The 15,387-nt window shown below is 44.8% G+C and overlaps 1 protein-coding gene across 5 annotated transcripts in view; it reads right to left on the bottom strand.

Annotated features, from left to right (window-relative positions):
* The window catches only part of SEMA4D (semaphorin 4D), a 373,725-nt gene that overhangs the window by 85,466 nt on the left and 272,872 nt on the right, over positions 1-15,387 (bottom strand). For all 5 annotated transcript variants that reach the window (XM_030193608.1, XM_030193607.1, XM_030193610.1 and 2 more), the window contains 2 exons: positions 15,023-15,245; positions 47-162 (listed from right to left, as the gene is read on the bottom strand). In XM_030193608.1, the coding sequence (XP_030049468.1) occupies positions 47-162; positions 15,023-15,245 (339 nt within the window). The remainder of the gene's footprint in view (positions 1-46; positions 163-15,022; positions 15,246-15,387) is intronic.

Here is a 15,387-nt window from a genome sequence, read left to right as displayed (position 1 = left end):
CAAGTAAAGGATGCTGAAATCTTGAATTTTTCCAGGTTCTTCTTACCTCTTTGGAGGACAGTAGCAGTGTCTGAATGGGCTCAGAAACAGGGAAAAGCTTTATTTCTTCTATTATATGCATTCCGTGCTCAGAACTAATAGCCTTGTGCAGAGTTCCTTCATCTGAAACGAGAAGCAATGTTCTACTGCTCATTGTGTCTGTAGGCTGCTAACTCATAAATGAACATATTGGACTTTGCAGGACCGAATGAGTCACAGGCGTGTGTCATCAACACAAAGACACAATTAACATGTCACAGGATTTTCTTACTGCTAAGGCTACAGCTAAACACAAAATTAGGTTATTTTCCCAGTAAACGTTAATGATGGGTTTCTCAGAAGCCTGCAAAGAAGTTTGTTTGACTTGTTCTCTGCTGAAGGCACATCCAGCTAGTCGGGTTTTCAGCATTATTGTAATGAATATACATGCAATAAATCTGCATATATTGGATACCTTTTGCATGCAAATTTATCAAATGCAAATTTATCTCATGCATGTCTTGAAAACTTGACTGCCAAAGTGTGCCTCCAGAAGAGGGCCGAGAAGAACTGTGCTAAGAAACTCCAGGGATTAGTTTCGTAGCACTGTGCTGACTCCTAGCTTCTGATGGAGTAAGAGCAGAACTGTTACTGCCCTCCTCTCATTTTGAGTCATGCATTGTCACCATAAATATACTTTACACTATTTTTAAAGTAACTTTTAGCATATAAGCTGCCTAGACATTTGCCTTCATAGGCGGGATAGCAAACCCTTAATAACTTGAAATTTTAAAACCAAAGATCCATCCAGCCCAGCATCCAACCCTGGCTAATACAGGTCACAAGTATCTGGCAGGATCCCAAAAAGTAGCAAGATTCCATGCTGCCTTCTCTGGGGGAAAACAGAATGGATGCCTTCAGTGACCAGAAGCGAAAATCAAGAAATGTTTCATCAGACAAAATGCCATGACCTTTTACAGGCTACCAACTGTCACCCAGCTTTTCAATTTTCCTTATTAAAGAAGAAAACATCTCAGCTTCACCTCATTATTTATCAATGTATATGTTCTCCTGTGAAGCAGAACTACTGTGGATTATTGCCATGCATTATGTGGAACCTGTACCAGTGAATTTTCTTCAGCATACTGAATAGGGCAATTTAAGATTAAAAAAAAAAAAAGGCAACAACTCTGTTCTAGATTTCTTTATAAGATTTTATGTATAAGGTTTTATTTAATTTTGTGCCTAATGATATAGGGACTCTAGTTTTTGTCAGACTAACCAAGAAATAGTTGTGGTGGTCAACTGAAGAAAACTGATGGCCAAATCAAATTTATGATCACCACTAGCCAGCTGAATTCTCCCACAGATCCTCTGAACTTGGCAAATTATGGTGGGCAAATGAATTTTAAAAAGGTTCCACTGTCCATTTTTCTATCATAGCATTTGTGTCCAAGAGTAATGTTTGGCATTTAAAATTCAATGCGAAGAAATGCAAAGTGAAGCACACAGGGAGTAGAAATCCACGGGAGACGTATGTGTTAGGCGGTGAGAATCTGATAGGTACGGACGGGGAGAGGGATCTTGGGGTGATAGTATCTGAGGATCTGAAGGCGACAAAACAGTGTGACAAGGTGGTGGCAGTAGCTAGAAGGTTGCTAGGCTGTATAGAGAGAGGTGTGACCAGCAGAAGAAAGGGGGTGTTGATGCCCCTGTATAAGTCGTTGGTGAGGCCCCACCTGGAGTATTGTGTTCAGTTTTGGAGGCCATATCTTGCTAAGGATGTAAAAAGAATTGGTGCAAAGAAAAGCTACAAGAATGGTATGGGATTTGCATTACAAGAAGTATGAGGAGAGACTTGCTGACCTGAACATGTATACCCTGGCGGAAAGGAGAAACAGGGGTGATATGATACAGACGTTCAAATATTTGAAAGATATTAATCTGCAAACAAACCTTTTCTGGCGATGGGAAGGCGGTAGAACTAGAGGACATGAAATGAGATTGAAGGGGGAAGACGTAAGAAAAATGTCAGGAAGTATTTTTTCATGGAGAGAGTGGTGGATGCTTGGAATGCCCTCCCGCAGAAGGTGGTGGAGATGAAAACGGTAACGGAATTCAAAAATGCGTGGGATAAAAATAAAGGAATCCTGTTCAGAAGGAATGGATCCTCAGGAGCTTAGCCGAGATTGGATGACAGAGCCGGTGGTGGTAGGCGGGGCTGGTGGTTGGGAGGCGAGGCTAGTGCAGGGCAGACTTCTACGGTCTGTGCCCTGAAAAAGACAGATACAAATCAAGGTAAGGTAGTGGAGGAGTGGCCTAGTGGTTAGGGTGGTGGACTTTGGTCCTGAGGAACTGAGTTCGATTCCCGGCACAGACAGCTCCTTGTGACTCTGGGCAAGCCACTTAACCCTCCATTGCCTGCCGCATTGAGCCTGCCATGAGTGGGAAAGCGCGGGGTACAAATGTAATAAAAAATATACACAAAAAGTAGCACATATGAGTTATATTGTTGGGCAGACTGGATGGACCGTGCAGGTCTTTTTCTGCCGTCATCTACTATGTCAACTATGTATTGTCATCAATTACAGCATTTGTTTTTCACCTCAAGGCCACTGAATGGAAATATCCATACTAAATATTCTCATGGTTTTGAACAACTTCAATGTATACTACTACTACTAATAGCATTTGTATAGCTGTTTGATCATGTTCTCATAAATCATACAGGAGGGGAATCATGAATCTTGTGTTTATGGGTTTATGGATTTTTCCTTAAATTTGATTAAACATTTTGATTTAAATGCTGACCTGGTGTGGCCTATTAACCTTTAATTACATGCTGTGTTAGGGTCATGCATGTTCTGCTATAATGCCATTTTAGAGTATATATTCCCTTTACATATAAGTCTTGGATGTTCTGTTTAAGTTAGACATTTCTCTTTAAATTTCTGTCTCAGTATAACTGACTATTTTCTTCCAATGTCCGAACTGGAAGTATTTAGGAGCTAAGCATCCCTACTGCTGGTTTCTTAAAAAAACAAAAACCATTTAGTTTAAAACATTTAGATTCACAAGTACAATGCAGGCACTGATGTACCAAAACTCAGCTGAGTCAAATATGTATTTCCACGCAACACACCATTTAATACACCACTGCTGTTTTCATGTGTGAATCAGCATCTATCAATCTAAGCACAATGTTCCATATAACTGGCTTGGTAAAGTATATCAGTTTTATTCTGAGCACCTTTATTTTGAAAATGCATAAGAGAAGACTGGGGAGAGCACATTATATATATATTATATATATACAGTGGGGGAAATAAGTATTTGATCCCTTGCTGATTTTGTAAGTTTGCCCACTGACAAAGACATGAGCAGCCCATAATTGAAGGGTAGGTTATTGGTAACAGTGAGAGATAGCACATCACAAATTAAATCCGGAAAATCACATTGTGGAAAGTATATGAATTTATTTGCATTCTGCAGAGGGAAATAAGTATTTGATCCCCCACCAACCAGTAAGAGATCTGGCCCCTACAGACCAGGTAGATGCTCCAAATCAACTCGTTACCTGCATGACAGACAGCTGTCGGCAATGGTCACCTGTATGAAAGACACCTGTCCACAGACTCAGTGAATCAGTCAGACTCTAACCTCTACAAAATGGCCAAGAGCAAGGAGCTGTCTAAGGATGTCAGGGACAAGATCATACACCTGCACAAGGCTGGAATGGGCTACAAAACCATCAGTAAGACGCTGGGCGAGAAGGAGACAACTGTTGGTGCCATAGTAAGAAAATGGAAGAAGTACAAAATGACTGTCAATCGACAAAGATCTGGGGCTCCACGCAAAATCTCACCTCGTGGGGTATCCTTGATCATGAGGAAGGTTAGAAATCAGCCTACAACTACAAGGGGGGAACTTGTCAATGATCTCAAGGCAGCTGGGACCACTGTCACCACGAAAACCATTGGTAACACATTACGACATAACGGATTGCAATCCTGCAGTGCCCGCAAGGTCCCCCTGCTCCGGAAGGCACATGTGACGGCCCGTCTGAAGTTTGCCAGTGAACACCTGGATGATGCCGAGAGTGATTGGGAGAAGGTGCTGTGGTCAGATGAGACAAAAATTGAGCTCTTTGGCATGAACTCAACTCGCCGTGTTTGGAGGAAGAGAAATGCTGCCTATGACCCAAAGAACACCGTCCCCACTGTCAAGCATGGAGGTGGAAATGTTATGTTTTGGGGGTGTTTCTCTGCTAAGGGCACAGGACTACTTCACCGCATCAATGGGAGAATGGATGGGGCCATGTACCGTACAATTCTGAGTGACAACCTCCTTCCCTCCGCCAGGGCCTTAAAAATGGGTCGTGGCTGGGTCTTCCAGCACGACAATGACCCAAAACATACAGCCAAGGCAACAAAGGAGTGGCTCAGGAAGAAGCACATTAGGGTCATGGAGTGGCCTAGCCAGTCACCAGACCTTAATCCCATTGAAAACTTATGGAGGGAGCTGAAGCTGCGAGTTGCCAAGCGACAGCCCAGAACTCTTAATGATTTAGAGATGATCTGCAAAGAGGAGTGGACCAAAATTCCTCCTGACATGTGTGCAAACCTCATCATCAACTACAGAAGACGTCTGACCGCTGTGCTTGCCAACAAGGGTTTTGCCACCAAGTATTAGGTCTTGTTTGCCAGAGGGATTAAATACTTATTTCCCTCTGCAGAATGCAAATAAATTCATATACTTTCCACAATGTGATTTTCCGGATTTAATTTGTGATGTGCTATCTCTCACTGTTACCAATAACCTACCCTTCAATTATGGGCTGCTCATGTCTTTGTCAGTGGGCAAACTTACAAAATCAGCAAGGGATCAAATACTTATTTCCCCCACTGTATATATATATATATAAAATATACATTAACACATTGTACTGAAAAGCATGACATAATGAAATAGGAGATTATGGACCATGACTAGCTGTTTATGCTCTAATTTATTTAAAACATGTATAAATGAGTGCTCCTGATCACCTTCCTCCTTAAGAATATGCTGGAATTATTTTGGTCACTTCTATTTTTGTTTGGAATACTAAGTCCTGCCATTAACCTGGGGATTTTACAAATAGCTGTATTTACTGGACAGTACTACCTGTTTCAGGGCACTTCCTTCACAGTTTTGAGGGTTTTAGCACTGAAGGCAGAAATCTTACCTTGGTTGGCGCTGGAGGTGAAGCACTGCTAGCAAACCACCCTACAACTGCTCCCAGCCTCAGAGATTTCCATCCAAATCCATATTGGGTCTAGTATTAAAATCTAATAAACCCACCCATTGGAGAACCCTGAGATTAAGAATGGGATTTGGATTACACAATGATCTTGATTTCTGTATTTACTTTTAGTCTCCTCTCTACCAGCAGATAGCCGCCTACCAAACCAAATTAAGAGCAAGGCAATGGCAATTTTGGGAGACTAGTCCAGTTTTTCACAGCCAGTGTGCCATGGCACAGTAGTTTGCAGTGGGATTTAACTAAGTGTGCCACTGAAAAGTCACAGATGCCTTATGCTCAGGTCTAGCTCAATGCCTGGCTCTGCTCTTGGCATCTCACAGCAATGATCACCACCAGTAGTGTCTCTCAAACATCATTCTATGCATAGGTGAAGTCATGCATGCTTCTCGTCCTTAGCTATGGTATGAATCCTCTGAATGTGGGAATTAATTGGCAAAAGGTAGAACACAGACAGTGAATTCCTGCATTGCACATAGCACTTCAATTCCTCCCTCCGCAACCTCATCTCTATCCCCAGGCCAAGTGATATGGGAAGAGCATGCACTAAGTACCAGATACAGCGGTGGAAGAGTTCTGACAGGTGCACGCATCACCTGCAGCGGAAGACAAGGTACCCAAGTGAGCCAGCTGCTCACATCGTATTAACTTCTCTCTTCTTCTGCTCTAGCATATGGTTAATGGTTTATTAAGATTTGCTATACTGCCATTACCGACTGGCAGTACTCGGCGGTTTACAATACAATAAAAGTTCAAGAAAATTGAAAGGAACTACAAATTTATATAGGACAGCAGACAGAGATCATAGAAAGAAAGGAGAGATATCAACAAGAAAACAACAAAAATAAAGAAGGATTGCCAAAACATCTTACTATATCAAAAGCTTTAACAAAGAGCCATGCCTTAAGTTTTGCTTTGAATATTTTAAAAGAAATCTCAGGACGGATGTTAGGCGGAAGGGAATTCCAATGAGAGGGGGCTACAAAAATTCCAGTGGGAGGGGGAGAGGACAGGGAGACAAGACTGGGCAAAGCTGGATACGGGGAAGGCGGGAAGAGATGGAGCCATGCAGGATATGGGAGGTGGGGAGAGATAGAGCAGTGTGGACTGGGAGAGGAAAAGATAGGGCAATGTAGGATATAGGAGGGTGGGAAGAAAGAGCAGTGCAGACTATGGGGGTGAGGAGAGACACATCAGTGTAGACTACGGGGAGAAGAAAAGATGGGGCAATGCAGGATATGGGGGAGACAAGGTAATACTAGATAGTTGGGGGTGGGAGAGAGAGCATGGTGGGGAAATGACGGATGATGGTTTTGTTTTTGTGGTAGTAGTAGTGGGAAGAAGGGGAGAGACAGAGTGATGGAAGATGGTTGGGGGGGGGGGTGGACCGAGAGATGAGGCAATGCTAGATGGAGATGGTGTGTGAGAAGCAAGAGATGGATGATACTGGATCGTTTTGGGAGAGACAGATAGAAGTGATGCTGGATCATGAGAGGAAAAAAGAGAGAGATGGGTCGATGGTGGATAATGGAGTGAGAGGAGCAGTGCTGGATGGTTGGGAGGGAGGGACCAAGAGACGGGGCTCTACTGGATGGTGATGGTGTGTAAGAGGGAAGAGATGGGTGATACTGGATGATGGGGGAGAGACAGAGGTGATGCTGGATGTGAGAAGAAAAAGAGAGAGATGGGTCGATGGTGGATGATGGCGAGAGAGAAGTAATGCTGGATGGTTGGGGATGGTTGGGGAATAGAGGGATAAATGTTTGCAATGGGGGATGGAAGGAAAAAAAAAAGAAGGGAGATGGTAGACATGAACAGAGGGTAGAAGAGGAAAGAGGGGAAATGCACATAGATGGCAGGGAACGTGAGAGGAGGGAGGAGATGCAGCCCATGGTTGGAGGGAAAGGGGAGAACTGGAAACTATATAGATTTGAAAGGATTTGGAGCTTACCCGCCAGGAAAAGCTGGAATCCTTAGCCTCTGGGGCTCTGGGCCTTGTAGGACTACCAGCTGGACCGGCAGGCTAGAGAGATTAGCTCTGCCCTCAGAGAGGGAACCTTTAAAATGTTTAGAAAGAGCCAGAGAGGCAGGCTTTTATTTTTGTTTTGATTCTCGTGCAGAGTGTGTTGCGAGTGTACGGAAAACATGGAAAAACTGATCCAAGGCTCTACTGGAAGGGCGATAGCAACAGCAGCAGTTCATGCAAGCTTACTTTGAACAGCAGTGGCAACAGAAGTAGCTGCAACAACAAATGTTGCAGAAGTTGGGCTCCAGTTCCGGTGCTTTTTAAAAAATGGTCCCAGATAACCCAGACTATTTTTTAATAAACAGAGGACAGCTCGCCTATTGGGTTGGTCAGAAGCATCATAGACTGCCTACTTAGGAACCCTAATCGGTAGCAGCCAGACTACCTTACAGGATGTCACTTCACTAGGAAGGACATCTATGTGGAAGAGAAGGCTGCCAATCGGGAGAAGGCAGGCTGCACACCAGAAGTCTACTGGACACGATTTCGGAAGGGGTCCCTATAAGTAAAGGAGAATTCCCATAGTTTCTTTTACAGACTCAAAGAAGTGAACTGGAGATGGCTCTAACTGAAGGGCAAGAGTTGTCCTCCTCAAACACTTCCTTGAAGGACTACCCCAGTGCATGAAGTAGTGGGTGAAGTGGCACCTTAAATTGACACCAGAGAGCGCTGTGGAAGCAGCCGAAGCCTTTTACCAAGCGCAACCAGAACCGGAACCCTACAAGGAGAGAGCATGCGAGCTGGGAGTCCTGGGAAGAAAAGAGAAAAGGCAGGATCCGAAACTCTGAAGGACCATAAACCACCTTATAGCCCAGCATCTCTGAGAAAAGGGTCAGAGCCCTAGAAATCTTCATCCCCATTAACCCCGTGCGCTCCACTGACCCAGCAGCATGAACCACCCTTGCTCACCTGTTTCAGATGTGGCAAAAGAGGCCACATAGCCAGAGACTGCCAAGAACTCGATGAAAAGGCCATGGATGTGAATGTGGTCATTCCGAATTCTTGCAACTTTGTGGAGGCCTCTCAACCTGAAAGCAGGTACTGTGTGATGGAAGTTGAACTGAATGGGAACCCATACCAAGTACTGATGGACTCCAGTAGTGTCAGACCCTCATTCGGAGAGAAATAGTCACCTGACTGCAAGTAAACTATGAGTAGACTGTAACATTATCATGTGTGCATGGAGACCAAAGACAGTATCCTACAGCTCAGGTATCTCTCAAGACCGCAGTCGGGCAAGTCCAGCTGTAAGTGGTGGTCTTTCCATGGCCTCCCTACCCAGTTGTCTTGAGCTGTAATTTCCCAAAATTTGGAACTGTCTGGGCTCAGCTACCGCTGACCCACGGAAGAAGGAGCAGTCTTTCCCCAAGATCTTCCCTTTGGAGGACTCCAACTTCTATACAGAGAATCTAAAACCAGCCGACAAAGGCAGTTGGAAAAACTGCACTGCCCATTGAACATGGGGGCAGCAACTGATGAGGATCAAGGATCAAAAGAGGTACAGGATACCCCAGACCTTTTAGACAGTCTGCCTGAGTGGAGTGGGGGAGGGACACTGAGAGATCTGAAGAGGGCCCAGGCAGAGAATGAATCCTTTAGAGAAGCCCAGGCCAAAGTTATAATGGTAGATAGAAACCCCGTGGGCAATCAAAACACCTCTAAAGTAGCTCCCCTGTATTTCATAGTAAGGAATAATTTATTGTATAGGGTGACTAAGAGAACCCTGGAGAGGGAGGTGATAGAGCAGTTGTTAATTCCGCACTCTTATTGCAGGCAGTCTTGCAATTAGCCCAGTCACCTATTAGGGGATCACTTGGGGGAGGAGAAACCCAGAAATGTATCCTGGTTCAGTTTTTCTGGTCTGGTGTGTTTAAATATGTAGTCCTCTTCTGTTAGTCCTGCCCTGCCCGACCTGCCAGATGAGTCATCCTGCAAGGGTTCCACCTGCCCATCTCATGTCCATGCCCATCATCGATACCCTATTCGACCGGAAGGCTATGGACTTCATGGGACCACTAGAACAAACAGCGCATGGCAACAAGTACATTTTAGTCCTTTTGGATTATGCCACATGATTTCCAGAGGCCATCACTCTGCATTATATGAAGAATACCACTGTGGCTAATGCTCTATGGGAAGTCTTCTCCCAAAAGAGGAACCCTACTGAGATTCTAATTGACCAAGGCAACACTTTTATGTCCTGAGTCATGATGCAAGTGTGTGCTTTGCTATAAGTAAAGACCTTGCAGACATTGGTATATCTTCCACAGACAGAAGATCTGATGGAACATTTTAATAAGACTCTCAAGCAAATGCTGAGGAAGTTTGTGCCCCAATCCCGTACATACTGTTTCCTGTTTGGGAGGTGCCCCAGAGTTCAACAGAATTCTCTCCATTTGAACTGCTATGCAGCCAGTGACCTAGAGGAATCCTGGATGTGGTTCAGGAAGTCTAGGAGGAGCCTAGCCATGGGATGAATTTGGCCAAATACGTGCTCACCATGCAGGAAAGGCTGAAGAAAGCAAGTGAGGCAGCCAAGCTCTGGTTAAAGAAGGATCAGGTGGGCAAGCCCATGCAGAGAACCTTCCAGTCAGAGGACAGAGTCTTAGTCCTCCGGCCCTCATCAGAAAACAAACTGGCAAGGGCCTTACAAAATAAGAGACAAGACAGGACCTGTCAACTACAAGGTGCCCAACCAGAAAAAAAAATAAAGCAAAGATTTTCCATATCAATTTGTTAAAGAAGTGAATTCCGGTGACTGTGTCACTGGTCCCAGTGGATGATTTAGGTCCTGAGGTACCAGCACAGCTTGAGTCCTTGCAAGTCCCATTTAGTGAGCAGCTTTCACCCTCACAGAAAGCCGACCTGAAACAGTTGGTCCACCAAAACCAGAACATCTTTTCCAATGTGCCAAGCTGGACCCAACATGCAACCATGACGTCATTACAGAACCAGGAGTGGTGGTCTGGCAACACCCATACTGGATCCCAAAAGCCCATCAGCAGGCAGTGGTGAAATAAATAGCTGATATTCTAGATCTGGGGGTTATTGAAGAATCCACCAGTAACTGGTCATCATCCATTTTGCTGGTAGCTAAACCAGATGGAAGTCTCCAGTTCTGCACTGACTTCCTTAAATTGAATGCTGTTTCCAAATACAGACTTACTCAATGCTAAGGGTTGATGAACTCATTGAAAGGATAGGAGGAGCACAGTTCATTTTGACCCTTGACATGACCAAATGATATTGGCAGGTACCCCTCAATCTGGCTACCAAGATGACATCCTTTTCAATGCCCCATGGTCTATTCCAGTTCACTGTATTGCCTTTTGGTCTTCATGGAGCTCCAGCTACCTTCCAACACCTTGCTGACCGCCTACTCAAGCTGCATGGTGACTACGCAGCTCTATACTTGGACACTGTCATCTACAGTACAGAGTGGAGGACCCATCTCATCCAGTCAGAAGTGGTTCCGGATAGTTTGCAGGCTGCTGGTTTAACAGTGAATCCTAAGAGGGCATGAGGTCCAATACCTGGGGTACTCTGTCAGGAAATGTACCCCGGGTCCAGAAGGTAGAAGTGATCACCCAGGTGCCAATACCCCAGAACAAGAAGCAGGTGCGAGCCTTCCTAGGGCTCGCATACTACCAACAATTTATCCCAGGGTTTGCTGAGAAGGCAGAACCACAGACCCGCCACCTGAAGAAAAAAGCCCCTGAGGAGCTGCAATGGACGTTGGAACTAGATACTGCTTACCAGACACTGTTTTGAGCCACAGCTAGTCAGCCCAGACTTCAACCAGCCCTTCATGGTGCAGATAGATGCGTCGGATGTAGGGCTCGGGGCCGTCCTAGCCTGTGGTCTACTTTAGCTGTTACGCTGTTTCCTAGGAAGAGGAACTATGTTGTGACTGAAAAGGAAGCCCTAGCTATCCAGTGGGCTTTGAAGACATTCCAGTACTATCTGCTGGGATGACACATCTTCCCCATCATGAACCATGAACCACTCAAACGGATGGCTCACTACAAGGAGACAAATGCCAGTGTTTCTCAGCCTCCAGCCCTTCAAGTTTCGGGGCTCAACATCAGGTGGGCCAAGATCATGCCATTGCTGATTTCGTCATAGAAGGTGGACCCTGACATGGCAGGTGCTCAACTGAGGAGGGCTGAGCTGAGGGGGAGGGTATGTGAGAAAAGTCGTTGCCACTTCCCCTTAAGAACACTCCCTCACAGTGTCAGGGCCACCTTAAAACACTAGTCTCACCCAAGAGGAAGTAACGTGGGAGGGGTGGAGCCAGGAGGACATAATCCAAGAAGTGTAAAAGGCCAGGCCACAGCTAGGTTAAGGAGGCCCAGAGGGAAGCAATGATGCCCACTGAAGATGCCTGCACCCTGATGCTGAGAAACTGCAACCACTATGTTCAGGTAGGCCAAGTTCAACTTGGAACCTTGAAAAGCTTGCATTTTGACCTGGCCGGCTGTAGGCCAGCCTTGAGTAACTGCTAGAGACTGGATTCAGGAACCAGGCCAGAGATCAGTAAGAGCTGCTGCTGAGCTGAGAGATATTGATGTACACTGTGGCCCTGCAGGAAACTTATGTTTACAGAACTAGCATTGAATATTGTTTCTTCCCTTCATGTGACATGAACAGGAGCCCTTACTGAACACCTTTAACTGCTTCCACCGTGATTTGCTGAATGTGTGCTGCTTGTCTTACCTGGTTCCATGGCCAGTCCTAGCTCACATTACCACACTGTGCCTCTTTCCCAACCTCCTCTGTGGCCACCTCAAAAGGGTGATACCTTAACACCTGTCTAAAGTGCCCCTTGGCTGCCAAGAACTGCCTGCTTCTAAAGGTTGATACTCTGGGAGCCTTGGAATCTTGGGTTCCCCCAAATTATTCATCAGCTTCCTCTAGAACCTCTCTAAACAGCAACTTCCCTTTAAAAGGGAGCTTAATGAGACATGTTTGAGGCCAAATCAGAGTATAAGCCACAGCAACTGGAACACCATGGCCATATCCTTCACGGACACCTGGATAAGGTCTTTCAAGGCATCTGTCAAAAAGGTTATGCCTGCCTCAAGGAAGGCTGCTTCCGGGACTCCTTCCAATGATCTTTCTAGGGACTCTTCTGGCAGCCGCTGAGATCAACAGAAGCCTGCTTGGGCTACATATCCACCTCATACTGCTGCTTGCAAAGCCAGTGCTGACATCTCAAGTCGCTTCTGAAGTGTCCATTCAGGTTTATTAAAAACCTGCTATCCCGCACATCAATAAAAAATACATCTATGTGGCTTAAAAAGCTAAAACTAAAGAGAATAGAAGGAAAAAGACAAGAGAGGAGAGGAAAAAATAGTAAGGGAGGGGAGAAACAGAACTCCATTATTGATAGAAAGATGGTATCAGTAGACAAGGAAGGCTAGATATCACTAAACTGACCAGCAGGTCTTTATTCAGGGACAGTCCTATCATGTCAGGATCATGTGGATCCTTGAACATTATGCCCCTTTCCACAGGGACATTCATTTTCTTGATCACCAGCGATACCTAGATATCAACCTTAGGGAAATGCAATTTCTTCTCTTCAACAAGTACTGGGTAGAGTTTGGCCATGGACTTGCCGCACCTTCAGATCCACATGTGGCATGTCCCATTCCACTGTGATGATATTCATGATCATTCTGAACTGGAAAGGCCTTGGTAGGTTTCTTGATCCCCTCCAACAGCAGATCATCTGCATTTCAACCTTCCATAGAATTATGCGTTGAGTTCTTCAGCACTGCCAGCACCTTTTAGAGGAAGGATAATTCCTTCATATAAAATATGCAGATCACATAGCATCCTTACTAGGAGGTACTTCTCCTTCTTCAAGAGACTCCACCACAAACTCTGCCAGGGTCCCTGGGTGCCCCTCCAGATGGTTCAGGAAATCTGCCGAGTCTGAGATCTCTGATGCAAATCTACACCACTTTATTACTGATGGACTCTCCTTACTTGAGAAGTTAAAGAAAATGCTCCCACTGGAGTTTCTCTCCCCATATCTTTCCAAAGGTAGCTGGTCTAGTGCATTAATAACACAAATTCTACACTAATGCCTATCCCTGGTACCTGATCCTGAAATATAAGGCTGAACGGTAGGGCTAGGGTTCTTCTGGACTCCAACCAAACTTAGCATCAGGACCATCCACCTGGTAATTCTCCACTGCAGCCTCTGTCAAAATGGTGGCCATTCTCTCCAAAACAACAGTCTAACCTAAGCAGGGATTTCCCTTAGTAGTGAGATTACCTTCAGCCCCAAAATAAGATTACTGCTGCTGCATTCTCCTCTGTGACTGCACTTTTCTCTGCACAAGTGGCAACAGCTGCAAATGGTTTAGTAACAGCTGCTGCAGGTCCAGAGCACTAGCTGTGCTTGGACTGAGTTGCCATGCTGTGTGCTCTATAACCTCTCCCAGCATGCCCAACAGTGGCAAAAGTCCCCCTTTCACCCAAAGTCTGACCCAGAATCTTCTGAGCTGATGCACCTCCTGCTCTCCTTTAAGATGAAGCCACACAGAATACACCTCTGCTCCCCTTCCAAGAGTAGAGGACAGAGAGAACAGCAGCAGATTGGAGGATGGAAAGAACCCAGCCCCACCAGGTTGTATAGAGTTACCCCAACCAGTCTTAGCCCTGTTGTTTCACCTTCATCTCTCTATTTTACTTTATTTTGCGTGAACCCAATCAGCTCCACCACTGGGCACCTTCTCCAAAGGAGGAAATTTCCCCTACTACCTCCTCTGACTAGATCCAGACTGCACAGTTCTCCCTTGCTTACCATCTGTTAGAGACTGAAAAATACTGGCTGGTTGTGGACTACACAGCACCCTATTATAAGGTGACATTATCAAACCAGTGGTTTTCAATCTCTATATTGTGGTAAGAAAGTATAAATCCACCTGTCTGTGCTTGAGGGATGAAGGAGCATTCACCCTGCATGTGCCATTGTTAGAGATGCCATGGAAATACTGAGGGAGAAATTCACAAGATGAATAAAGCCAGCATCAGTTAGTTACATTCTTGTATAAGTATGTCTGCATCTTTCATTCCATATGTATAAGCGTCTCCATCCCCATTTCTTTCATTTTAAAATCTGGAAGAGATGTTCGCATGGCTTTAACCATCTTCTTTTGATTACATGAGTCCTCGCCATACCTGCTTGGTGCACTATATGAAGGCTGGCCTGTCGCACATTTTGTTACTGTAGGTGTGGCAGAAAGTCATTACAATTTATTAAGAGATGAACAGATACAAAGTATTTTATCAACCATGGCTGCTAACTTGTAAAAGCATGTCACACGTTAGTGCCTTTGAAACCTGAAATGAGCAAGTTGTCTATTTCCCTCCTCTTTTCTGCTACTTAAAATCAAATTTGTTATTTTCTTAATGATTCTTTTTTGCCTTTATTCATTATTTGGTCTCTGCTGCTCACTGAAAAAAGCCCAGATATCTGACAGTGACTGCTGGGCCCAATGGATGTACGGACATTCCTCTGCCTCATCCTCTGTACTGTGCCCAGGCCCAACTGGCTTTGATAATAATGATTTAATTACAATTCAGTTCTTTGTTCTCTTCCCCGGAACACAGACTATACTCACACAAAAACGGAAAATATTAAAAGAACATTTCTGGCATCATACCTGTACCGATGAACATGACGTTGTATGTGTTGCCGTCCAGAGCTTTCACCCTGTCCACAACAATCTGTGTATAGTTCACATCCCGCTTGACTAACTGGGGTTTATTTCCCAGAGGAGTAACAGAGTCGTACATCAGAGGATGGTCTTTAACAAACTGCAGAGTTTTGTCTGGTAGGCTGAGGGAGCTGTTGAAATTCATTGCTCTGTCAAAACTATTTATGCACTGTCATAACAAAAGATAGAAAAGATTACATTAAATATGGAACACACCCCACATTATTTTCTTTTCTGATCTGAGAGGCTTCAAAGGGGTACACTCAAAAATGATGTCAAGAAAATTTTTTTTCATGGGAATGATGATAGAT

This window comes from Microcaecilia unicolor, chromosome 2 (genome assembly GCF_901765095.1).
Source record: "Microcaecilia unicolor chromosome 2, aMicUni1.1, whole genome shotgun sequence".
NCBI lineage: Eukaryota > Metazoa > Chordata > Amphibia > Gymnophiona > Siphonopidae > Microcaecilia > Microcaecilia unicolor.
The sequence above is the reverse complement of the archived record's forward strand: the minus strand, read 5'-3'. Positions and strand labels throughout refer to the sequence as shown.